General features: G+C 66.8%; 2 protein-coding genes across 3 annotated transcripts; both read right to left on the bottom strand.

Annotated features, from left to right (window-relative positions):
- Positions 1–590: 590 nt before the first annotated feature.
- Positions 591–3789, bottom strand: EFNA1 (ephrin A1). Its single transcript, XM_068175195.1, has 5 exons — positions 3633–3789; positions 2121–2416; positions 1957–2022; positions 1649–1699; positions 591–1366 (listed from the first exon to the last, which is right to left on the bottom strand). Exons 1-5 carry the CDS (start codon positions 3731–3733, stop codon positions 1248–1250), a joined length of 633 nt encoding a protein of 210 aa, XP_068031296.1. The 5' UTR covers positions 3734–3789; the 3' UTR covers positions 591–1247.
- Positions 3790–8924: 5135 nt separating this feature from the next.
- On the bottom strand, positions 8925–17807 carry EFNA3 (ephrin A3). Of its 2 annotated transcripts, XM_068174709.1 has the most exons (5): positions 17591–17718; positions 10248–10537; positions 9595–9660; positions 9359–9436; positions 8925–9228 (listed from the first exon to the last, which is right to left on the bottom strand). In XM_068174709.1, the coding sequence occupies exons 1-5, from the start codon at positions 17701–17703 to the stop codon at positions 9107–9109; spliced, it is 669 nt and encodes a 222-aa protein (XP_068030810.1). In that variant the 5' UTR covers positions 17704–17718; the 3' UTR covers positions 8925–9106. The 2 variants fall into 2 exon arrangements, with proteins under 2 accessions (XP_068030810.1, XP_068030809.1); XM_068174708.1 differs by lacking the exon at positions 9359–9436 and having other exon boundaries at positions 17591–17807.
- Between the last annotated feature and the right edge of the window lie 7196 nt (positions 17808–25003).

Here is a 25003-nt window from a genome sequence, read left to right as displayed (position 1 = left end):
CACACATCCTGGGGGTCACTCATCCCTGTGACCCCTCTCCGTGACCCTCCATCTCTAGGGTGCCCCACATTCGGGTGTCATGCATCCCTGTGTCCCCAGATCTCACCTCTCCAGGACCCTCGCTCCCTGCGGTTCCCAGTTCCAGGGGCCTCAGATCCCTGTGATCCCAGCTCCCTGCACCCACGGTGTCTCTCACCCTCAGGGGTCCCACAGCCCTGGGGTCACCCCGTGGGGGTCCCTGGGGTGCAGCCAGGCTTTGTCCCCTGCCCAGCCCCGGGGGGCTCTGGCTCGGGCCCCTCCTCACCAGCAGTGAGATTTATCAGAGCCATCCCATGGGATCTGTCACATTCCAGTGGGGTTTGTCCCTGGAGCCGCTGCCCCCCACCTGGAAGCTCACTGCAGTGCAGGGGGAGGGGTCCCTACCCTCAGGGGAGGCCTTTGTGTCACCAGATAAAGCCGGGGACAGTGCCAGCCACTGTGGCACTTTGCCACTTAACAGCCCCGTGCAAACACCAGCCAATTAATTAATTAACCAGCCCAACCCCCCACAGGGGCCAGGAGAGCCTTGGCCCAGGAGGGTGGGGGAGGTCTCAGGAGCTCAGCATGGTTTTGGTTATTTATTCCCGACAATGGTATAAAAAGTCCCGTGTCAAAAGCTGTACAAAGAGGGTGCTGGGGGGCCCCTCCGGCACCCAGCGGAGGGGAGGGATGGGGAAGGGCCAGGGGATGAAGGACGGGGTAGGGGTGCAGCACAGTGAGGAGTGGGATGTTTCTTATAACCCCGCTCCCCTGGCTGCGGGGCGTCTCCAGCCTGTCTGTGCTCCCTGGCTACTGACATTGGGGGGGTAAGTGGCCCCCTGCACCAGCGTCACCTGGCCACCCCCACGTCCCCGCCTGCAGGACACATTCCAGTTCCAGCCCACCACGGGGAAAGCCCCGAGGGTGGTGGGCGAGCTCAGCTGCGGGGCAGGGGTGCCAGCCACCTGCCCCTCTCCAGTCTGGGGCACATCAGCCCCTCCAGCTCCAGGCTCCCGCTCGGCCTCTGGCTGCCAGGACCATCCTGGAAGGGCCAGGGAAGCCTGAAGGCTCCAGCTGCTCCAATGGCTTTGGGCCCTCCAGCCCCATAATACTGACAAATCCTTTCCTTGCCCAGATGTGCACAGGGCAGGGCACCCGGGGCAGATGTGCGGGGACCACGGGGGTCCCCAGTGGCCACAGCCTCGGTGGGTCCGGGCACGAGGGGCAGCTCAGAGCCCCCGCGGCACCAGGAGGGGCAGGAGGAGGCTGATAAAGGTGAAGGGGCGGCTGCTGTTGCGCATGGCCGAGTTCTGCCCCACGCTCCTCAGCACGTGTGCGGCTGCATCGTCTGCAGAGGGGGAAAAGAGAGGAGCCATCAGCAACCAGCAACCCCCAAAGACAAGCTGTACCCCAAGCCAGCAGCACGTCACCCCTGCAGAGGGCTGCCACCAGCCTTAGTAGGCAGCTCCAGAGCCCCCCAGAAGGGGCAGATGAGCCCCAGTGTCCCCGGCAAACCCCTGGGCGGCTGTGTTCAGGCCAGTGCCCCCCACTGCCTCCTGGTGCCCCCAAGAACACCCTGTCTTGCCAGAAGGGAAGCTGGCTCAGCCCCAACCCTCAGCCCCCAACACACCTGCCTGGATCCTCCCCTTCTGCGTCGAGGCCGGGGCAGGCGGTGCTGGAGCTGTGGAGCAAACAGGGGGTCACACCAGGGAAGGCAGCACCCCAACCTTCCCAAAAATCCCAAAATCCCGTTTCACTGTGGGTTGTCCCCCCTCCCCCTGCCCCCACCAACACTTTCCTGGCCAAGCTGCGCGTGCCCACACCCCGGGCTGGCCAGGGGCCACGGCCAGGCCGTGACTCAGCGCAGCCAAGGCCACGCTGGGCACCGGCGCCGCGAGCGGGACGCGGGGGGGGCCCTGAGGGGGTGGTGATACTCACTGCCTTTGCCTGTCACCGTCACCTTCAGTTTCAGGCAGGCTTCACCGTGGTGGTGGATGGGCTTGGCTGTGAAGGGAGAGGCAGGTTAGGAAAGGATGGGGGGAGCCTGCTGGCGGGTCCCTGCAGCACCTCGGAGCCCCCACCCGCAGCGCCCCAGCACTCACAGATGTAGTAGTAGCTGTGTCCCTCCCTGAACTCCTTGCCCAGGGTGAAAGGAGTGAAGCGCTGGAACTTCTCGGAGAACTTCTCGGGGCCATGCAGGGCGCTGGGCTTGTCGCATTCCCAGCGGATCTGCTCCTTGGAGCGGGGCTTGCAGGCCTGGTACTCCTCGAGCTCCACCAGGTACAGAGTGTAGCGCTCCATGGCCCGGGGCTCCACGCTGCCCTCCTCGTAGTGGGGGCAGATGATGTCCAGGTAGTCATTGAGACGAACCTCCACCGTGTAGTCACTCCACAGAAACCTGCGGCAGGGGAGTCAGGTCTGGGTTAGGGGCCTTACTTGCACCCCGAAATCCCCCATGCCCAGGGGGGCCAGCACCCTGGCCGCGGCAGCGCTGGGCAGGGGCACCCTTGTGTCCACCCTTCCCCGTGCTGAGTCTTGCAGCACCTGGAATAGCTTTGAAAGGGCAAAGGCAACCCCCCCTTCGCTCTCCCTCGGGCTCGGCCCCCCCGGGCAGTGAGTGGTGAGCGCACCCCACTTCCCAGCGCTTCCCAAGAGCCGGGGAGCAGGGAGGGGACCCGCTGGGACGCGCACCCTGCCCGCACCCTGCCCGGCCCAGCGCTGCCGGAGCAGGAGGCGTCGCGGCGTTCGCCGTGGGGCAGCCAGCCCGGCTCCAGCTGCGCCCCACACCCCACCCGGGGGGGGGCACGCCGGGGGCCTCCACGGGGTCCCCACCTCGCCGGCTGTGGTGGCCTCGAGAGGGCACAGCCACCCACGGGGACACCCCAAAAACCTCCGGGAGGACACAGCCCTACATTCTGGGGGAGTCCTACACCCGTGGGGGGCACGGCCTGGGCAGGGGCAAAACCCCCAGAACCTGGGGAGGGAGTGACTTAGCCCAGGGAAGGAGGGGAGGCCCCACATCTCCCCACGGGTGCCTGATTGTGGGGCAGCCCCACAACCTGGGGGGCTGGAGAGTGAGGGGTGGGCTCCCCGAAAGCCGAGAGGGTCACTCCTAGAGCCTGAGAGAGCCCACGCCCTGGGGGAGCACCGCTACAACCGGGGGAGTCAGGGCTGCGGGCGGGGGGGGGACCCCGAGAGCCTGTAGGGCTGTTGCTTGACACGGGGTCACCCCGCAGCCCCGGCGGCCGGTGAGCGGGGGGCCCCGATCCAGGTCTAACCCCCCCCGCACATCCTGCCCCGTGTTTGTCAACACGGTCCCCGGGGCCGGCGCCGGGGCTGGCGCCGCGCCCCCCCCCGCGGGAAGGAAGCGGCCCCTTCGCACGGCCCTGGGAACGGAAAGGCCCCCCCCGGGCACACCTGGGCCGGCCCCGCCGCCCCCCGCACGGCCCCGCACCGGCCCCGCCACCTCGTCCCGCCGCCCGCCCCGCACAAAGGCCGCCGGGGAGCGGAGCGGCGCCGCCCGCGCCCTCGGGGCGGCCGGTGCCGGTCTCGGTGCGTGTTTGCGGGGGGGGGGGGGGGGGGGGGGGTCCCGGTGGGAGGCGGGGGTCACTCACCGGGGGTTGGAGCTGTTCCAGAACACCGTGTGCCGCTCGGCCGCCGCAGCCCAGCACAGCCCTAGCCCCAGCAGGGCCAGGGGCACCCCCGGCTGCCCCATCGCTCCGCGGGTGCTGCGCTCCACGGGCGGCCCCTCGCCCGCCCCCCGCCTTAAGTACGGCCCCGCCGCCGCCCCGCCCCCGCCACCGCCCCGCGCTCGCACAACAACACACGGGACGAGGCGGGGGGGAACGACACACACACGACACACCCCCACCGGTATCGATCAGGGGGACGGTAACCCTCCCCCACACACACACCGAGAGCAGCACCGGCGGGGACACCGGGACCGGCAGCAGGCAGGGGGGCGCAAACGTTCCCCACCGAGACCGGCGCTAACCTGGACACAAACACACCCCCCCCTCCCGCACCGGGACCGGGCTGGGGGACGCAAACCCCCGCCCCTCCGCCGGGAACGGCACCGGGAAGGGGACACACTCCCCTCAGAGCGACGAGCACCCCCCCCACAACACCACAGCGTCACCCCACGCTCCAGGAGCACCCCACCTCCACACACACACACACACACACACACACACACACACACACACACCCCATCCCCCCACACGGGACCGGCTCAGAGCAGGGCAACCCCCCCACAAGTGACCCACACCGGGCACGGGCTCCACACACACACACTGGGGGCTGTGTGCGCACACTGGGGGGCTCTGGGTGCAGGATGGGGGGCTGTAGGTGCGGGATGGGGGGCTCTGGGTGCAGGATGGGGGGCTCTGGGTGCAGGATGAAGGGTTGTACATGCAGGATGGGGCTGTGGGTGCAGGGCAGGGGCTGTGGGTGCAGGAGGGAGAGCTGTAGGTGCAGGATGAGGGGCTGTGCATATAGGACGGGGCTGTACATGCAGGATGGGGGGCTCTGGGTGCAGGATTGGGGGCTCTGGGTGCAGGATTGGGGGCTGTGGGTGCAGGAGGGAGAGCTGTAGGTGCAGGATGAGGGGCTGTGCATATAGGACGGGGCTGTACATGCACGATGGGGGGCTCTGGGTGCAGGATTGGGGGCTCTGGGTGCAGGATTGGGGGCTCTGGGTGCAGGATAAGGGCTGTAGGTGCAGGAGGGAGAGCTGTAGGTGCAGGATGGGGGGGCTGTGCATATAGGACGGGGCTGTACGTGCAGGATGGGGGGCTCTGGGTGCAGGATTGGGGGCTCTGGGTGCAGGACAGGGGCTGTGGGTGCAGGATGAAGGGCTGTAGGTGCAGGAGGGAGAGCTGTAGGTGCAGAAGAGGGGTCTGTAGGTGCAGGATGAAGGGCTGTAGGTGCAGGAGGGAGAGCTGTGGGTGCAGGACGGGGCTACGGCTGCACACTGGGGGACTGTAGGTGCAGAACAGGGGTCTGTAGGTGCAGGACGGGGCTGTGGGTGTGGGAGGGAGAGTTGTAGGTGCAGGAATGGGGGCTGTAGGTGCTGGATGGGGGTCTGTACGTGCAGAACAGGGATCTGTAGGTGCAGAACAGGGGTCTGTAGGTGCAGGATGGGGCTGTGGATGCAGGAGGGAGTGCTGTAGGTGCAGGGGGGAGAACAGTGGGTGCAGAACAGGGTCTGTAGGTGCAGAGCCGGGGTGGGCACAGCAGGCACACCGCCACTGCCTGGCGGGAGCGCGGTGCCTCGCTGTCGGCTCCCATTTGCTCTGACACGGATCCATCCGTGTCCCGGCCGGCGCGCGACGCTTCGCCGCGTGTTGTGAAGCGATAACTCAGCCGCATTTGCAAAACAACTTTCCTCTTGTTTATTCCATAATGATCCATTGATTGTGGGTAATGTTGCATGCCCTGTGCCGCAGCGGGCGCGGAGCGCTCCCCTGGCACGCGGCAGGGGCTCCGGCAGGCGCCGGCAACCTGAGAGCGGCCGTGGCTCCCGCAGCCACGGCATCCTACGGGCCCAGGCTGTGGGGCTGGGCGCCCCACATCCCACCTGCATCCCAGCCTCTCTCCCCACACCCTCGCTCCCAGGGAGGCTGCTTTGCTCTCATCCTCCCTGCTTGTGGCCAGGCCTGACATCATCCCTAATGACAGTGCCAGGCCTCTGTTCCCGGGATGCCGGCGCTGCCGTGGCTTGTACAGGGCAGCACCTCCTGGGAACACCGGTGGGATCCCAGAGCTGAAGCACGGCACGTGCAGGCCACGGGGATGGGTGCAGCACCAATCCCATGGTCCTGGCATCACCCTGGTACTGCCCCCTCTACGTCAGGGACAGACTGTGCCTGGGGAAACCAAGGCAAGGAGCACTGACGGGGAGAGGGCTGGCCAGCCCCTGGTGCTTGAGCCTTGTGCTAGGCGTGCCAGGGGGATAATGAGCCTCCTGGGACACCATGCTGGATCCATCCTGCGGCACTGGGATGTGGCACCCAACCCTGTTGGCCAAGGGGCTCCCCTGTCCCCTGGCCCCAGCCTTGGAGCAGGCCACCAGGTCACAGGGAAGGGGCTGGGAGTGAGGCCACATGGACACACTGAGACCCAGTGCCACCACCATGCCTGGCCCAGAGCGCTGGTGGAGGACCAGGACTGGAAAGAAGCCCATATCCCCTGCTGGGGACAGTCTGGGACAAAAACTGGGGCTAGAGGTGCCCCATTACCTCCCTCCCGGGGCACAGGGTGGGCAGCACCTGGGTAGGGTGGGTGCCTACCCACAGTGGCACTGGGGGTGCCAGTGGAGGTGCGCGCATGGTGCACATGGTCATGGCCACGGCACCTGGGAGCAGGTGACAATGGGCTGGGACTGGTGCCCATGATGGAGGGACAAAGGTGAAGCCGTTTCAGGCTGTAAACATCGCTGCTGCTCCGTGTGGGGCAGGTAGGGTTGGCCAGAGGCCGCCGAACTCGTGACAGTGTTTGTGGTTTGCTGGCTGGGGACACCCGGGAGTGCCCCGGCCCCTGGCTGGGCTGACGTCACCCGTGCAAGGCTGGGGGAGGAAGAGGAGCCGTCCAGTTTGTGGCCGGGAGCGAAGGCCGCGGTGACGCAGTGCCAGCTGCGTGCAGCCTGGCAGGTAGGCATGGCAGGTAGGCATGGCCTGATGCCAGCCTGGTGGGGGCAGAGCCGCAGCCCCAGGGCTGTCCAGCTGTGCCAGGACCTCATGCCTTTGGCCAGAGAGCCCACACTGGCCAGGGGAGCTGCCCCGAGGTGAGGCAGAGCCTCGTGCCACACAGCTGCTCCTGGCACACATCCCCTGCCTGGATCTGCTGCCGAGGCTGTGAAACCCCAAAGTACCCAAGGGGCACACAAACATCAGCACTGGGGTCCCAACAATAGCCCCCTACTTGATTTGGGGCAGCTGGGCTTGGGTATCCCCTCTACCAGCACCCCAGAAGGCTCCTGGTGGGTCTGGGCTGTGCTGCTGTGCTCAGCCCTAGAGCACAGAGCAGACCTGAGCCAGGTGCCCACCGAGCCATCGGTGGTGCCACACATGCACAAGAAGCAGTGCCAGGGTCGAGGCAAGTGGCAGGAGGGATCCTGCAGGCAGAGCTCTCTGTGCCAGGGCAATGACTCCAGCTCTCACACCCCCCCAGGGCACTGGCCACCCAAGCTGTGTCAGGCTCACTGTGCCACGTGCCACCAGCATGGCACCGCACTGGGACAGGTGCTTTGGCCAGTCCCCGGCAATCAGCACCTGGCTGGATATGGCCCTTGGCAGTGGCAGCGGTGCTGCCCCACCCACACTGCGCCCACCCTGCCCTGGGCCAGCAGACAGCTGCCAGTGGCACCTCAGGAACCCCGGGAGGGGGTCCATGGCAGGGACCTGAGCCCCATGTCGGGCCAGGCCTGCGGGAGCGCGGGGGGGACGTGGGGAACCCGGCGCCTGCTGGGAGGGCTCCCAGGACCCGTCTGACGGGTTCGTCGGCTCTTCCCGCACCCGGACAAGCCCGGGCCGGCGGGACACCCAGCCACCGCCCAGCAGCGCCTGCTGGGTGGGGGAGAGTTGCTGCCCTGCTTTCTGGGGCTGTGAGGACCCCCTTCCCCAGGAATCCACACCCGGAGCGGAGCCCTCGCAGCCCCTCATCCCTTGCTGCCCTGTGGGGAGAGCGGCTGGCCCCTCCCTGGGGGCACTGGCCCCCCCAGCCCCGCAGAGCGCAGGGTCAGGAGCCCACGACTGCTCCACTGTGTCTGTGGGGGCTGTGGGGGTCTGGGTCCCCCAGCAGCACCCCCCTTCAGATGCAATCCCACCTCCAGCTATAATCCAGCCGCCACATCCTCTTGGTTGGAGGCGCTGGGGGGGAGATGTCGGCGTCCCCCACCCCGCAGGAGCCGCCAGCGTGTGCCAGATCCCCCCAGAACAGGCAGGAGCCGGCATGCCCGGCAGAGCCAGACGCGCCGGAGGGGCGATGCCGGAGTTCCCATGGAGTTGCCAGCACCCCATGTCTGCTCATTCTGTGCAGCTGGTGGGGATGGCAAGAAAAGCTCTCCTGCTCCCAAACGCCACCCCAGCACCCCCAGGGCTGCGTGCCAAGGGCCCCCGCGCTGCCCTTACCTTCAAGCGCTCCTGCTGTCCACGCCACATTCCTGGGGGAAGCACCGCGTCCCTGCCAGCCGCTCCCTGCCGGCGCTGGGGGGGTCGGTGGGGAGCAGAGCCAGCGGTGGGGAGCGCCCTGCATCCCCCTGCCAGCGCCACCGAGCCCGTGGCTAAAGCTGTTGTGCCTGGCAAGGCGGGTGGCACGGTGGAGGTCAGGCCTCTCCTGAACGCCTGTCCGAGCCGGAGCCCCCCTGGGACCCCTCCGAGGGCTGGAAGTGCTGCACGCCACCGTGACAGGGATCCCTTTTTTTATCCTTTTATTATTTTTTTTAATAGACTAAGAGCAGAATATGAAAATCACCAGCCAAAGCACTTGAAAAAAAGATCGAGAAGGTTTTTTTTTTTGTTTGTTTGTTTGTTTTGTTTTTCCCCAAAAAGTGTCTGTGCGTTTGCATAGGTCGGGTCTTCACGGAAGACGAGGAAAATCCAACACGTTCGACTATGTACAAGCCAGCCCGGGGCCGGCGCCGCTGCCTATGGTACAGTATAGATATATCTCTGTAGTCGCTCTCTGTACAGTATGTATAGATCTATATGGGTATGTACAGACTGCCCGGCCCCGGGGGTCCCTGCTCTCATCGGGCTTGGCGCTGCCCCCCAGCCACGGGGCAGCCACGGGGCACCGGGGGAGCTGCGGGCAGCACCCCGCGCTCCCCGGGATGGCGTCGGCGGGAGGCGCGGCGCTCCCAGCCGCATCCCTGCGGAGGTGGCCGCATCCGCTGGCGGGATGGGAGGCGAGTCCAGCCGGATCGGTGCGCGCCGTGATCCCTGCCCCGCGGGGCAGCTCCGCAGGAGGCTCTCCGGGCAGGGGGTGGTGGGCTCGCGGTGCTTCCCCGCTGGCTCTCACGAGGGGCAGCAGGTCGAGGGGGCCGCACTCGGCAGAGCGGCGCTGGCCGGGCCCCCGCGGGCGCCGGGAGCTACGAGGCCAGCAGCGTCATGAGGAAGAGCGCGGCGGCCACGGCCAGGGGCAAGTGTTCCCGCTTGGGGCTGGTGCCGCTGATGCTCTTCTCCAGCTTCGGCATCTCCGGGTTGAAGTTTTCTGTGGGGAGGAGCGAGAGGATGAGGAGGGCAGCAGGGCGGCCCTGAACCCCCACCCCGTAGCTGGGGCTGCCCCAGGGGCGGCGGCGGGGACTCGGCGCTGCGGGGCCTGGGGGCTGTGCCTGACTCACCCAGGTCCTCGATCTTCACCTCGGGCCGCAGGGTGAACTGGGGCAGGGTGGGCGCCAGCTTCTCCCCGGAGTGCGACGCTGTGGAGGGAGAGAGGGGACGGGGGTCACGCTCCCTGGATGCCCTGCACCGCAGCCCCCACGCACCCCCCACCCCTCAGGAGGGACGGGGGACCCACCGGCCAGCCTCGCCGCCCCCGCTCGCCCACAGCCCCCGGGATGGGCACGGGGGTACTTACTGGAGGCGCAGCAGACAAACACCTTCATCTTCAGGCAGGCCCGGCGGTGGTTGTGTGTCGGCGTGGCTGCAAGGCAAGAGCGTGCTGAGAGGGGCTCCGTGGCGGGGAGGAACCCCAGGAACCCCGAGGCTTGGTGGGTCTGGACAGAGAGGGGTCTGGTACTGCCCAGGGGTGTGCTCTGGGCTGGGGGAATGCAGCAGCACCCCAAATCCTGCACCAATGCCCTGTACCAGCACCCCAGGCCTGAACCATCAGCTCTAGCATCCCAACCCAGCACCAGTAACTGGCACCAATGCTGCAATCCTGCAGCAGCAGCCCCTGGACCCCGATCCTGCAGCAGCATCCTGCATCCTGTGTCATCCTCCCCCAGCACCCCATCATGCACTGGCACCCCCATCCATACCCCCAACCTTCTTCCCATCTCTTCCCACACCCCTATCTGTTCCCTGGATCATGTAAACCCCCTCCCCTCCACCCCCTTGCTCCTTCAACCCCTCCCAGAGCTCCAGGTTCCCACTCTTAGAGGGGAAACAGCCGCCCAATTTTGGGGGTGCAGGGGAACCAGACAAGGGGGACGCAGAGGGGCCTAACTGGGGTGGGACCTGAGGGGGGCTTGGGGGCTGTGTGGGGGTCCCGCCCCTCGCCCCACGTACATATGTAGTAGTACTCCTGCCCCGCACGGAACTCGTAGCCCAGTGAGAAGGCGCTGTAGCGCTGGAACTTCTCCGAGAACTTGATGGGGCTGTGGGGCGCGTGGGGCCGGTTGCACTCCCAGCGCTTGAAGCCCTGGCTGGTGTTGCAGGTGCGGTACCCCTCCGCGTTCACCATGTAGAGCACGTACTGCTCCAGCCGGTGCTCGGGCACCGAGGCGTTGTAGTGCGGGCAGTAGATGTCCAGGTAGTCGTTGACATTCACCTGCACCGTGTAGCCCTCCCGCCGCAGGCTGCAAGGGAAAGAAGGGATGGGAGGTCAGGGACGCGCCCTGCACCTCCCCGAACAGGGCTCTCCAAGGGGAGCCAGAGGCTGGACGAGGTTGCAGCGAAGGTCGGAACTCTGGGGGCAGTGATACCCCCTGATCAACCCCTGTTTGGAGGCCCCGACAACGTGGGACCACTGCACAGCCTGAGCGTCACGAGTGGAGCAGAATCCCTGTCCTGGAGGGCACGGGTGGACCGGGGAGGGGACAGGCGCTGCTGGGGAAAGGTGTCAAGCCACACGCACAGGTGGGACGGGCAAGAACACGGACGTACGAGACAGCCTCAAAGAGGAGAGTCTTTGATGAACAGACAGACCCAGAAGGGCATCAGGGTCCCACAGGCACCAGGGTCTCCACAGGACACAGCCCGTGGGTGCGCGGGGGACCCCGGAATTCCCCGGAATTCCCCGGCATTCCCCATTTCCAGCAGCCCGGAGCCGACCCACCGCTGCCGCCCACCACGGCCCTGGCACGCGCCGCAGCTCGGAGCCAGGATTTCTCACCCTGCTCTGGCTAATCCCGTTAGTTCGTTAATGCCGTAAAGGGTGGCCCTGGGGGAGCCTCATTTACATTGATTAGGAGCAGCAATCCCCTCAGATCCACTCAGGAGAGGCTCCGCTGGCTCCTAATCCGCGCCCGACGGAAATCCCGGCCGCGGTAATCCTCGCCGCCGCGCTGACCCGCTGCTCCTGCCAATTAATTACCACCCGGCGCTGGCTCGGCACCGAGCCGCCGCGGCGGCACCGGACCCTGACCGGACCGCGCTGCCTCGCTGGCCCGCGTCCCGCGGGACACGGACAGCAGCATCCCGGCACACGTGGCCGTGGAGCTCCCCTGGGGAGCAGCAGCTCCCGGCGCATCGCTCTGGATCACGGCCCTTTTCCCACCTCTCAGGGCAAATCCCAGACCGTGAGCCCCCAAAGCATCGCTCCGGGTCCCCTTGGCCTTGGGCGGGGGGCGCCGCCGCCCCTCCCGGAGCCGAGCGGTTCCCTGGGTCTCCCCGGCAGGGCTGGGCAGGCAGCGGGCAGGGCCGCGCGTGCAGACGCCCCACCCTGCACCATCGCCCCCGGCGCTGTTTGAGGAGCCCCGGCACTCCGCCAGCGCCCGCGGCACCCGGCGCAGAGCGTCGGGGACAGAACCGTAGCGGGACGCGGTGTCGGGCTGCAAAGGGGGAGGACAAGAAGCGCCGCCTCCGGCACTGAGGGGCAACTAGTAGGGGGGCTGAAGGCAGAACTCATCACTCGTGGGACAGGGAGCGCAGCCCCACGCGGCCCCTCCCTCGCTGCGCAGCCGCTATTCCGCAGCCCATCCCGGCACCCGCCGGCAACTGCTCCGCCGGGAAGGTGCTGAGGCAGCCACCCTTGCTGAGCGGGCGCCGGGACCTTTCATCTTCCCCCTTTGATGTGGTGGGAAGGGGGGCGGGGGGAGAAAAAGGCTTGTTATTAAAGAAATGGCCCCAAGGAGAAAATTGCAATTAACTCCACGCGGGACGCAGAGCTGGGACGCCGGCGTACCCCAATACCAGCTGCCCCACACCGGGGCGGGCATCCGCAGCTGGGGCTCCCTGCAGCCAGGCTGTGGCTGTGCCATGGGACAGAGGGACCGGGAGAAGTGTCACAAGTGACACTCTGTCACGGGGTGCTGGGGAGTGGTAACCCCCCATTCCCCTGTGGCACCCAGTGCTGAGGCACCCTCCCCTGGGACCCCAGGCTGGGGCTCGTTAAGCCACAGCTCATTAAGAAGTGCGGCTGCTGATAAACAGCCTCACTAACGAGGCACCAAAATGTCCCCTGGGCTGGGGGACAGCAGCACCCATGGCAGGGTGCAGGAGCCTCAGGTGGTGTGGCAAGGGCCCCATGGTAGTGACTCCCACGGGCATTGCCAGCTGCCACGGCATGCCAGGAGCCCACAGGCATCATCATAAGCTGGGAGGGGCTGGGGAATGGCCCCATATGGGGAGAGGCACAGGGCCACCACAGCCCGAGGCACATCCAGGCAACCCCAGTAGCAGCTTTGGCCACAACACTGTGTCCCTGCCATGCTTGGCTCCTGCACAGTCACTGCAGAGCAGCAACTCTAGATACCCCCAAATCCAGCAGCCCCCTCTGTGCAATGAGCCCAAGTGCTCCAAGATCTGCTGACAGCACCATTCAGGAAGCCCGTGGGCCTTGGTTTGGGGTGGAAGGGCAGGAACAGACACTCTGAGAGAGGGACTCTGCCTCTTTTCTCACCAGCACCGATCCCAGAGTAGGCACGGGCTGCCTGGTCCTGCCAGCTCCACAGCTATCAGGAGGCACCAGCAACCTGGGCTGGGATGGACCCTCGATAGCCCAGACTCTGGCAGCCATGGCATGGCCGGTGGGGATGGTGGGCTCTGGCAGTGCCCGAAGGGTTAAGTGCGGGAGGAGAACGGGCAGCATCACTTCTGCACGACTGCGTTTGTAGAGCAGGGCTTGGTGAGGCAGTGGTACCTTCCAGCAGCCTGTCATGCTGGGCAGATGGATGTCCCCTGGCAGCACCGGCCCCAGGCTCGGTGCCCACCGGTCCCGCATCGGAGGGACACTGGTGGCACCCTGGTGGCACCCTGGTGGCACCCTGGCTACCTGGCACGCCTCAGCCACCGGTGAGCCGGGCGGCCGCTCCGCTCCCATCTGCTGCCATAAATCCGGGCTGCGTGCCGCACGCTGGCTCCCACACTGCTGGGGAGCGCCTGGTGCACTGCAGCACGCCCTGGCAGCAGTGGCACGGTGGGACCAGACCCCTGTGCGGACCCCCACACTACAGAGACTCACTCCCATGGTGCTGGAGAGGCCTGGAGGGCAGCAGGGCCAGAGCCGGGCTCAACACCCCACATTGGTGGTGCCAGCGGTGAGGAGCAGGGCAGTGTGGTGTGTCCTCGATGCGGTGCCCCCAGCACCGGACAGCCCCCAGCACAGCCAGGCTCTTTGTTTGGCTCCAGTAGCTTCGTCCTTTTGGCGCATCCGGGGCCCATCCATCACCCGGGGAACAAAACAGTGCCATTGATTTACGAGTCCCCTTCCCGTCACCCCGCACCACAGCGAGAGGCAAAGGCGCATCGACCGCTGTGGCCGCTCCACCCCAACGGACGGAGGGACAGACACACCGACCGTCCTCCCGCACCCACCGCTGCGCCGCGGGGGAGATGGGGGGCTCAGCGCGCCTCCCCCACCTCCCCATGCCAGCCCTCCCCACGCAGCCAGCGCTGCACAGTCACGGCGCCCAGACGGCCACGCACACGCGCGCTGGCTCGGCAGACAGCGCCTGCGACGCAGCCCACGCACGCGGGTGGCACCGAGCCACAGCACAGCCCCCCCGGCCTCGCCTGGCGCAGCCGCAAGGCGCGGGCGCTCACGGCATCGCCGGCACACGGTGTCCCCGGGGCCACCTCCCTGCGTGGGGAATTGGGGCTCCGAGGCAGGGAGGCGAGGGCTGATCCCCACGTGGAGGGAGCGGGGTGCCGGCGGGCAGCAGCGGCGGGACAGGTAGAGCCCTCCCAAACACGCCGGGACTCCAGCAGCACCCTACAGGTGCCCTCCCCGTCACTATCGACGGCCACACAATCCCTGTAATCCCGGCTAAAGCCGGCCCCTTCCCGTGTTGCTAACAAGATCAATGAGGTTTCTAATTGGGTTTTAATTAAACCATCAATCTGCAAGCGGTGACTCAATTACCAGCCCGGGCAGGAGCAGGTGGCCCCGGCCCTGTTGCACCCCGACACCGCGGCCGCTTCTCCCACGGGAACGCCATCCGTGCTGCCGGGGCTCGGTGCCGCCCAGCGCCGTGACTCACGGGGCACGGCATGCTCTGCCCATGGGCACCCGCTCCTGTGGCGAGCATCCGCGGATGGCTGGGTTTTTGGGGCTTCTGGGTGCCCAGCCTGGAGGGCAGAGGCATGGGGTGGGGGCTGCCTGAGCCCCCCAGCCAGCCTAGGGATGCCAAAGGGGGTGGTGTTGGCACTGCCCCTACATTCAGCTCCACAAGTGGGCACGGAACTGTCCCTGCTTGGGCACAGCTGCCCCGCACGCCGCAGCATCTCCTCCTGGATGCCCCCAGACCCGCCGGTCCCTCCTGCTGTGGGTGACTCCTCCTCAGCCCTGCGGGTGCCGGTGGATGAGGTGGGGGGATCTGGCCAGACACAGCCCTGGTGTTGGGGTTTGGCTGCTGCAGAGGAGCCTGGGCCCCTCCAGACCTGCTCTGCAGGGATGTGGCTCCTCTCCTGTGTGAGATACTCCCCAGCTCTGCACTAGGGCTTTCCAGAGCCCACTCCAGGCCTCTCCAGGGCCCACTCCAGCCCTCACTGCCTGCAACACAGCCTGGGCCAGATAAAAGCCACCTTGAAGAGGTGAGCGTGGTGGCAGTGCCAGTGCTGGGGGGAGCTGCACGAGCTGTGTGCCTGCACAAGGTGCCACAACCTCCCTGCACACAGGTGGGCTCTGACCCCACACCACAGCCAGGCACCCTGTGTACCCCTGTGTCACAGCACCCCCTGCTCTGCCCCCTCCATGGCACCCAATGCCCTCAGTACGAGCATCCTCAGGTCCCAAATCAGAGTCAGTGGCCCAGTGTGGTACACCCCAACCCGCTCTGGGGTGCTTCTTGGGGTGCAGCAGTGTCAGGAGTGCTGGCCATGTCTGTGTCCATGAACAGGGACAAATTGCTGTCCCCATCTTGGCATCTGGGACACACAGCAGGGACAAAGCCTCCAGCATGCCAGGGCCAGCTTGTCTGGGAACACTCCAGGAACACCTGACCCTGCTCAATGGGTCACAGGCCCCAAAAAAGTTAGTGCTGGGTGGGCATGGCTGTCCTGCACCTTTGTCCCATGCCACCAGGCCTATTCCTGGCAGGACTGGGGAGTGGAGGGTGGGGATGAGTCAAGGGTCATCCCACACCCCCAGGGCTTGCTGGCTGCCACCAGTGGAGGTGATGGGAAAGACGGATGGAATGCACAGCTGGACCAACAACCAGGCCGAGCAGGAGCAGGGTTTGAGGATCCCACCTTCACACCTCCCCTGGGCTTTACCAACACACCCCAAACCATGGCATGAGGGGTGCTCTGCCTGCTTGGGACCCTTCCTGGCCTCCTGACACACCCAACCATTCCTTGCATGGCCAAAGGGGCTGAGCTGCCACCAGCCCCCTGCTTCCCAAGGCACCATCAGGCTGCTCCCTGCGTTACCCCTCGTCCTGTCGTCCCACTGAGGGCAGCAACAGGGGTGCCCAGGGTAGCATGGCAGGAGCCAAAATAAATTCGTGGCCAAGGAGTGGCCACAGCCAGCAACCCCCTCCTCCCCGGAGAGCCCCGCAGGGCCGCGCTGGGCTTGTTTATGGCTCCACTTGCAGCAGGGTTGCTGGGATTTGCAGGCTGCGGCCCAGGGAGCCTAATTCCCCCCATAATTTATCTAATCCAGACACTTTGCCGTGCGGCTATAATTGCGTCCGAGCTGCCGCACTGCCTAACAATAAATATCAGCTCCGGAGTCCCTGGGACACGGCTCTGCCGCAGCCGCCCCCACCGCGCCGCCCATGCCCTGAGCCGGACGCTCGCGGCCGCGCCAGACACGCCTGCGCAGGGGGTGCGGGCATCTGGCTGCGACACCCCCGGCTTGGCACGGCCCGGGCACTGCCACCCCCCCTCCGCCCGGTCCCTCGAGAGGTGCCGGGGCAGCGGCAGGTCACGGCGGTGCTGGGGTGGGGGAGTCACGGAGAGACAAGGGTGGGGGTGGCCCACCCGCCAGCGTCGTGGCGATGTCACGGTGTGGGGACGAGGCTGGGCGTGAAGTGGGTCCGGGCACAGCAGAGGGGTGCAGGGGGATGCCGAACGTGGCGACACCTCGGCATTGTGCTGCGCCTCGGCACGTCGCACACATGCACGATTTATGGGGCCCGAGCTTCCGCCTGGCAACACAATCTCAATGGCAGGGGAGGGGGCTGCCAGGGCTGCTCCCACCCTGCACAAAAGGGGTGTGGGATGGGGGGAGCCCAGGAGAGCCCCTGCACCGATGGGCACCAGAGGATGCTCTGGCTGGATGCATGTCCCCGCCACACCCCTGGGCACTCGCACCAGCGAGGGACGGAGAGGTGGGCGATGGCAGCAGGCGCAGATCCCCGTGGAGAGGTCCACGGACACACCACAGGCGCGCAGCCCCCATTTCCCGAGAGGGTCCAGCCCACACCGTCCCCATCCACATCAGCTCCCAGCTGTGGGTGCGCCGGCGAGGGCAGAGGCAGCCCCGGCGCAGGGTGTGAGGGAGGGGCTGAGCGGCCAAGGCCACCGACCCCCGACTGCTCCGCTCCCGGTGGCCGCTCCCACCCTCGGCTCTCACCCCGCACTGTCCCCGCAGCCCCGGAGCCACCGCTGCCGCCCTGGGGGTGCCACTGCTGCCGGGCAAAGACGGTGGGGGGCGGCAGGCACCTGTCGGGCCCCCCCCGCCTCCGCCGCGCCGCCGGTGCCGCTCCCGCACCCAGACACGCGGGGGGCGCGACTGGCGGGGGGAGCGGGACCCCTGCCCAACCCGGCGCACCGGGAGATGGATGCCTGGGGGAGCCAGACTCTCCCCGCTGCCCCCGGTGGGTCAGCGCTGGCGGGGGGGCTCTTCTCCCAGTGCCCACGACCCCGTCGCGCCCGCACCGGGAGCCGCCGAGCCCCGCCCGGCAGCGCGGCCACGGGGACACGAAGCGGCCGGGCGGCTGTCCCCCTCCCGCCGCAGCGATCCCCGACTTCACGGGCAGGGCGAGGGGCGCCGGGGGCACCGGCAGCCGGGGACCAGCGGCCCCGCCCGCACGAGGGCGCCGCGAGGAGACCGGCACCGGGGGTCCCGCAGTCCCGGTGTCGCCCGCCGCCCCCAGCGCATCCTTCAGCGCGATCCCCGCCGTGTCGCCGCCGCGTCCTTCCCGGCGGTGCCCCCAACCCGCGCGGCCCCGGGGACACCCCCTCCCACCCCCCCACCCTCCCCCCCGCCTCCCGGTGCGGGTCCCGGCGCCCCCGCCCGCACTCACTGCGGGTTGGAGCTGTTCCAGTGCACGGCGTGCCGGTTGCCCAGGGCCCCCGGCGGCCCCCGACCCGGTAGCAGCAGCAGCAGCGGGAGCAGGGGCAGGAGCCCAGCCGCCATCCTGCCGCCGCCCGTGCCCGCCGCGATCCCGGGGAATGGAGGGAGAACCGAGCCCGAGCCGCCCGCGCCCCGCGGCCCCGGCGCCCAGCTCCGCCCCGCGCGCTCCCGCCGCCGCCGCGCCCCCGCGCGCGCTCCCGCCGCCACCCCGGGCCCGCCCCGGCACCGGCACCAGGCTCGGGCTGCGGGTCCCCGCGGGTGGAGACACCGGGGCCGGGTCCCAGGAGGACCAGGTGCCACCGGAATCTCACCAGGACCCCCATGAGGGGGGGGGTGTTACCTGTGTAAGGTCCTGCTGCCATCGGGGTCTCACCGGGACCCCTGTGGGTGCACCCACCCGTGCCTGTCCCTGCGGGATCAGGTGCCACTGGGATCCCAGGTACCACTGGGATCTCCCTGGGACACCCACAGCTGGGGGCATCAGAGCCAGGCAGGACCCAGCGCGATTGGGGTCGCTCTGGCTGGGAGCTCTGGCCCTTGGGGCAGCAGCTCCTGTGGGTCTGTGCTGCTGAGGGAGGCGTGGGTGTGGGCTCAGAGCCCCAGAGGGTCCTCACGGTGCTGCTGCCAGTGCCATGGGGGTCACATGTACTCACAGAGGGGTTTGGCCACCCTGGAGGCACAGGCCCGTGTAGCAGGACAGTCTGGCTACTGAGGAACACAGACACAGTGCCAGGCTCTTGCCGCCTGACCTCCCTCAGGAGCCAGCACTTGGCCAAGTGCCCACCCCCATGGCCAGGCCCTTCCTTGTTCTTCCCACACCCCAAGGGTTCGTGGGGTGGAGATCCCTGGGGGGAGCCACGGGGTCTGTGGGTTCTCCCCTGGCTGTGGGGATTGAGCTGAGTGCCAGCTCCCACTGCCCGTCCTCAGCGAGATCCCTTAGCAACTGCTGTGCAGCGCCGCCCGGCAGAGCCGAGTGCCAGATGATCGGCACCCTGGCACACGTGTGCACGCACGGGCACGCTCGCAGCGGCACGGGCACGCACAGATTACGGGCACACGCAGCTCACCGGGCACACTCAGCTCACCGGGCACACGCAGCTCACCGGGCACACGCAGCTCGCTCCCGCTCCCACGTGGAGCCACCAGTACCGGCCCAGCGGCCTGTGCCCTGGCAGTGCCGGCGTCATGCATCACCCGGAGCTTTGGCAGCCTTGAGGAGCTTGTGAATGAAATCAGGCTCCCAAAACTGTGGCTGGGCTTGCTGAGCCGGCCTAAGCTGCTCCTGCCAGAAGCTATCTCGCTGGCATGGTGAGCGTGGTCAGGGTGGTGCGGTGCCAAATGTCATGTCCCCAAGTCCCCAGTGGGCCTGGTGACTCTTAGGCCTGGGCAGGTGCCCCAGTGCTGAGTCCTGGGGGGGTCTCCTCGCTCCCCAGAGTTTTGGGAGGAGCTCAGTGTGGGAGGACAGCCACCCCATTTCTTCTCAGGGTCCCTTAGGCCATGTGGATGCTGCCGCAAGGCCACAGAGGGGGACAAGGAGGATGATGATGGGCAGGGCCCCTGGTCCCTCTTAGCACTGTAGGAGAGCCAGTGCTGCGATGCCCACGGCAGGGCTGTGCCCCAGCCCCCATTCCCCATCCATACTGGTGGCACTGGGAGCCCAAGCCCCTGCCGGAGCCCTGCCAGGAAGGGGGAGGGGGCCAGCGGAAGGGCCCGGAGGACCAAAAAAGCCTCTATTAATTATTCATCCGAAGAAGTGAAGTGAAGAAAACACAACACGTGGAAAAGGGCTCTGGCTGCCTGGGGGTGGGAGCGGGGGAGAGCTGGGGGGGCTGCAGGGGCGGCTGGGCCACTCAGGTGCTGGGGTGAGGTGGCAGCGCCAGCGGTGGCATCCCGGGGTGCTGCACACCTCTGGGAGGACCCAGAGCACGGCGCTGCCACCATGGAAACGCCTTGGCTCGGCAAACCCATGGCAACACCCACCTCCACATGGAAACCCCCCCGCTCATGGCAACGCACGCACCGCCGTCAGCACCCGCACCACGGGGGTCCCCCCGCCACGGCACAGCCACGGTGGGGCCACGGAGGGACACACGGGGCTCCGGTGGGGACCAAGGCACCCGGGGGGCAGGACACAGCCCCGGAGCATCGCGGTGTGTGCAGGTGTCAGCTCCCACCAGGAATTACTCCTGGAATTACACGGAGAGGGGGCTTGGCCGGGTTTTGGCACAACGGGATGTGGTGTCTGTGGTGGCATGGCTGGGGACACACCCTGGTGGCTTCGCTCTCGGGGGGACGTGAGGCCTTGAGCTGTCCAGAGCCAAGGTACAGAGCAGCCCTGCTTCCCTGCTCTGTCTCCTCCACGCTGTGCCTGTCACAAGGACCAGCAGTTTTTGGGGAAAGCCTCCCAGCTGCCATCCATGCGCACCGAGGGGCTGGAGCGGGTGCCCGGCGGGGCAGGGACCCGCTTGGCCCGCCTCGGTTAATATTTAACCGCGGCTTCCTGTGACAGAATGTCGCAACCGCAGAGCAGAGCCGGCATTCAATAAATCATCGCGCCGGGCTGGGAGCTGGGCTGGGGGAGTGGGGCGGGGGGGGGGGGGGCAGCGCCCAGCCGAGCGAGAGGGGGAGCCGATAAATAATTCATTAAATAAATAAACATGGTGAGAGTGCGGGGAGGAGGCAGGAGTGTAACCAAGAAAGGGCTCGGTGAACGCGGGCATGAAATATTCACCAGCCACACCTACCGGGGCCCAACGCGCTGAGCTCAGGGCTCCCGACCCGCCCGCGGGAGCCAGGTGCCGGCACGTGTCCAGCCAGACACGGCAAGAACAAGCCAAAGGCATGCAGGGAGGATGGCCTGGGTCGGGGAGCAGGTAGCTGGCAGTGCTGGCATGGCCACGTGGAGATGAACTGTCCTGGTTCCTGCCAGCTTCTCCTGGCAGCGTTTGGGGCAGCCCCTCACAAGCCCACGCCGGTGTTTGGGCACGGGTCTGTCCTGCCAGGCTGGCACGCCTGGGGCACACGCAGCACACACGGTGTGCCCACCGGCTCACTGCCCTGCTCCTCCCTTTTATACCCCGTGTCAGTGGTTAAATTTGAATGAAGCCTCACGGATGGTTGCGCCGTGCCAGCGCCTTGACGAGCACTGGGCGGGCATCGCCTCGGGGAGGGCACAGGGTCTGAACCTTCCCAGTTCCCAGGGAGAGGGGGGAAGACCCAGCTCTGGAGGAATCCTGGGGGACATCCTGGGGCTGGGCTTGGCCGTGCTGGCAGCATGGATGCAGGGGAGGTGAAGGTGGGTGGCCAACTCCCTGGTGAGCCACAGGTCCAGGCAGAGCCGCCTCTCAGCAGAGGGACCAGAGCGAGCCCTGCTGCACAGAGGGACATGGGAGAAATTCCTCAATTAGCGGCCTGAGTTAATTTATGTGGAGCTGGATTCTGTGGGCTCGCAGAGGAGGGTTAGTTGCCACCGCAGCACCGGCCACCAGTGAGGGAGCAGCGGTGCCAGGCGGCAGCGCCAAGGCCGTCAGAGGAAATCAGCTTCCTGGTGGAGCCGCTGGATGAAGCCGTGCGTGGTTCCCAGCCCCACTGCTCCCGCTGCCCGGCGGGAGGAAGCTGCAGGGTTCCTGCCCTGGGAGCCAGACGCCTGTTTGCCGGAACCCTGGCTCCAGCAGCTGTGCCAAATCTCACCCGCCCTGGGTGTGTGGGCACCCAGAGGTGGCGGGTGGGAGGTGCGAGCCACCAGCTCCTCCTGGCTCCCACGGCCAGCAGCCGCGGTCCCAGGGCGATTCCAGGTAGAATCAGGTCCCCACATGGTGCAGCACAGCCATGCACACTCCCAGTTTAGCCCACCCTGGGTGCTGGATTGGTGTGCCAAGCAGTGCCGCGGTCCCGTCTGTCCCCTGTGCCACATCCTTTGTCCCAGCAGCCCACGCCGGCGGCGGAGGTTACCTGGCAGGAAGCGCCTGAGTCAGCAGCCGGCACCGGGTGACTCAGCCGGCTCCTCTCCTCTCCTCTCCTCTCCTCTCCTCTCCTCTCCTCTCCTCTCCTCTCCTCTCCTCTCCTCTCCTCTCCTCTCCTCTCCTCTCCTCTCCTCTCCTCTCCTCTCCTCTCCTCTCCTCTCCTCTCCTCTCCTCTCCTCTCCTCTCCTCTCCTCTCCTCTCCTCTCCTCTCCTCTCCTCTCCTCTCCTCTCCTCTCCTCTCGCAAGGCAAACCTCCCTCCTGGCCTCAAGATCACTCCAATATCATCCACCGGTGGCAGCCCCGGCCTCACTCCCGGCCCCTGCTGCTCTGACATGACCACGGCGTGGATGTGCTGGAGGGTGTGAGGGCTGTGCCCGGTGGGAGGCTTGGGTAGGGCAGGGCTGGCACATGGTCCCACAGCAGCCACAGCTCTTTGGGGAAGGGACAAGGACAGAGAGATGGGTTTGTGGCTGCCAGCCGCAGCACCTGGCTCCCCACTGGCCCTGGAACATATTCTGCTCATCCCAGCCATGCCACCCTGGTGTCCCCTGTGAGGTGTCTGGTGGTGTGTAAGTGACGTTAATCTGATGAAGGAGTGACAAGCAGCGTCGATATCCTGCTCCCACTGCACACAGATCACGCCACAAGCAGCATCTGGAAGCACTGGCAGAGATGGCAGTGAACTGGAAAGTGCCAGGCTGGGGTGCCAAGGACAGATCCACAATGTGCTGCACTCCAGGTTGTCCCCACCCTTCTGCCCTGACCCTGCAGGTGATGGTGCCAGGGGACCTGCGGTCCCTCAGGCCCAAATGAGGGCTGGGGGTGGGCACAGCTGTCCTTGGAAACACAGGAGCCATCCTAGGAACCCTCAGCTGGCACTGAGCTTGGCAGTGTGGGGATGTTCTGGCTCTACCACCAGGAGTGCCCACCTGCCCCTCGGGAACAGCCCATTGCCATCCCATTCCAGGCCGCGGGTGACCATCCCCAGGGAGAGGGACAGGGTGACACCGTGCCCCTGCCGTGCTGTGGCCGTGGTGCTGGGCAGAAGCGCAGGGAAACAAAGGAGCCAATAAGCTGGGGGGGCAGGGGGGGACTGGGGCTAAGCGTGCAGGCGCAGGAGATTTCAGGCCTGAAATATTCATCAGGGCTGAGGCGGCGCTGCCGTCACGCCGGCCGTGAGCAATGGCACGGGGGGGCTTCAATAATGCATCGCTTGGAAATGGCTCATGAGAGGGGCTGGGGGCACGGTGAAAATGGGGGTTCCCTCCCCATTTTCCTTCCCTGCAGTTGCCCCAGGCCTGTGCTGCTGGCCAGGTGATGGGAGCTGGGTGCTGGACAGGGGACAGGGCAGGAGGTGCTGCTGGCACCGCCGGGGATAGCCAGGACAGCAGCAAGAGGTTCTGGCAGGTGTGGGGTGCCCTGTGCTGCTGGCAGCCACCACCCGAGGGGCTGGCAGAGGACCCTGGGTGGGTGCAGTGTCCCTGCAGCCTGGCAGTGCCCAGCTGCTCCATCTGGGCTAGGTGGGATGCCATGCCTGGCTGTGAGCATGGCCCTATGCCCCCCATGCAGGTGTTGCTGTCGCTGCCACTTTGTGCTCCTGTGCTCAATAATTCAGAGCATCCACCCACCTGTGCTGCACTTGCCTCTGGCCACAGGCTGGCCACACCAGCCAGTCCTCCTGCCAGCTGCAGGGACTGGCCTGTCCTGTCCCTGTCCCTGGGCTGGGACCGCAGGGACCCGAGGAGCTGCCTGTGGCAGAGCAGGGAATACCAGCCCTGTGCCCAGTGGAGCCAGGTGCTGGTCAGGCTCTGCCGTGGCTAACGAGCTCTTTGCCAGGGAAGCTCGTTAGCAGCTTGAGGATGAGAGGAGCACAGGGCAGATCAGTGGATGTGGTGAGCAGGGCCCAGGACACTCCAGGGCTCCATGTCCACCATCCCCACAGCATCCTCCCAGTGGACACGCGCCCAGAGAGGCTGGAGGGCAGCACAAGTGGTGTGAGCCTGCTGACACCTGGGGCACCTGCCCCAGCCTCTGCCCCCACTGTCTGGCTGCCCTGGAGACAGGGGCACTGTGCTGGGTGGTGCCCTGTGGCATTTGCACCCACCCATTAAAGTCCTAATCATTCTCCCCAGGGATGCAGAGATTGTCCCAGCACGGGGACCATGCAGGCCCTCAGTCTGCAGCAGGTCCAAGCAGCGTTGGCAGCAAGGGCAGCTCCTGCCCATCCCCGTTCTGACACAGCAGGATTATTGTCCAGCAGGATTACATCACACTGGGGGTGCACTCCAGCACGTGCAAGGGCACAGGCATGACAGGACAGACGGACACAGGCGTGGACAAACAGCCACTCTGGCCCAGAATAGTGATGGCACAGGCAGCATCTGTGCCTACACCCCTGCATGTGCACACCCACCAGTGCCAGGCTGTCTCACACCCCAGTGACCCTCCCCACCACACCGACTGCCACCCTGGCCCCTGGAGTGGACACAAACCTCGGTGCCCGTTGCTCCCACCTGGCAGCTGGGACTGGCCAGCTGCTCGCCCAGCCCCCAGGGATGCAGGTGGGATGCGCCAGCCCCTGCCTGCGCCGCGCCAGCCCGGTGCCCGCACCCTCATTGCTATGGCAGGAGCGGGCTCGGTGCGTGCAGCTCCGGTTAATTAACCGGCGCGGGCCAGCTCCCTCCAAGCCCCCGCTGAGTGTTTTGCTAAATTATAACCTTGACGATGCGCATCATCAGGCGGCTGCTCGGGAACAGCCGCTCCGGCCCCCGCACCCCATGCTCAGCACTGGTGTGGTGGTGTGCAGCTGCCCGGCCACGGTGGCATCACGAAGAGGTGGCATCCCTCAGAGTGCCCGTGGCTGCCGGGTAATGAGGGAGCTGGTCCGAGGCGGGTGATGGGCTCTGTGGTTTGGCCTCAGAGTCCTGCGGCCAGTGCCCGGTGTCCAGTCCATCGTGCCCAATGTCTGGCATTCCCAGTGCCCTGCTCCTCAGGGCTCAGCGTGCGTGTCCCCTCAGCACACGTGTCCCCTCGGCATGTCGAGCCAGTGGCCCCGTTTCCATGGTGACACGGAGCCATTTCCCATCTCCGGGATGCTCTCCACAGCTCCCGGGTGGGCGCTGCCGCCGTTGCCCTTTGCCCATGGGAAACAGGCAGGATGGGCCCCACAGCCCTGGGGGCCGTGCTCCCCCCTTTCAGCCATCGGGGTGGGGCACCGTGCCCCGTGTCCCCTGTGTGTCCTGGGGCTTCTCCGGGACTGCTGCAGTACCTGACCTTATCCTCGCGCTGGGGTGATGAGGGGGCTTTGGGGCACGCTGAAGCCCCTGTCACGGCAGGGTTGGGTGGGGGCAGCGTGGCTGGGTGAGGGATCTGGTGCCTGGAGTGGGAACACCACAGAGCT

Source organism: Anomalospiza imberbis, chromosome 29 (genome assembly GCF_031753505.1).
Source record: "Anomalospiza imberbis isolate Cuckoo-Finch-1a 21T00152 chromosome 29, ASM3175350v1, whole genome shotgun sequence".
In the NCBI taxonomy this organism is placed as follows: Eukaryota; Metazoa; Chordata; class Aves; order Passeriformes; family Viduidae; genus Anomalospiza; species Anomalospiza imberbis.
The sequence above is the reverse complement of the archived record's forward strand: the minus strand, read 5'-3'. Positions and strand labels throughout refer to the sequence as shown.

Coding starts and splice junctions, on each gene's coding strand:
- EFNA1 (XM_068175195.1), bottom strand. CDS start 3,733: ATGGGGCAGCCGGGGGTGCCCCTGGCCCTGCTGGGGCTAGGGCTGTGC. Junction 2,417..3,632: donor TGGAACAGCTCCAACCCCCG/GTGAGTGACCCC, acceptor CCCCTGCCGCAG/GTTTCTGTGGAGTGACTACA. Junction 1,367..1,648: donor GAAGGGGAGGATCCAGGCAG/GTGTGTTGGGGG, acceptor CCCCCTCTGCAG/ACGATGCAGCCGCACACGTG.
- EFNA3 (XM_068174709.1), bottom strand. CDS start 17,703: ATGGCGGCTGGGCTCCTGCCCCTGCTCCCGCTGCTGCTGCTGCTACCG. Junction 9,661..10,247: donor GCAGGAGTACTACTACATAT/GTACGTGGGGCG, acceptor CTTGCCTTGCAG/CCACGCCGACACACAACCAC. Junction 9,229..9,358: donor GGTGAAGATCGAGGACCTGG/GTGAGTCAGGCA, acceptor TCCTCCCCACAG/AAAACTTCAACCCGGAGATG.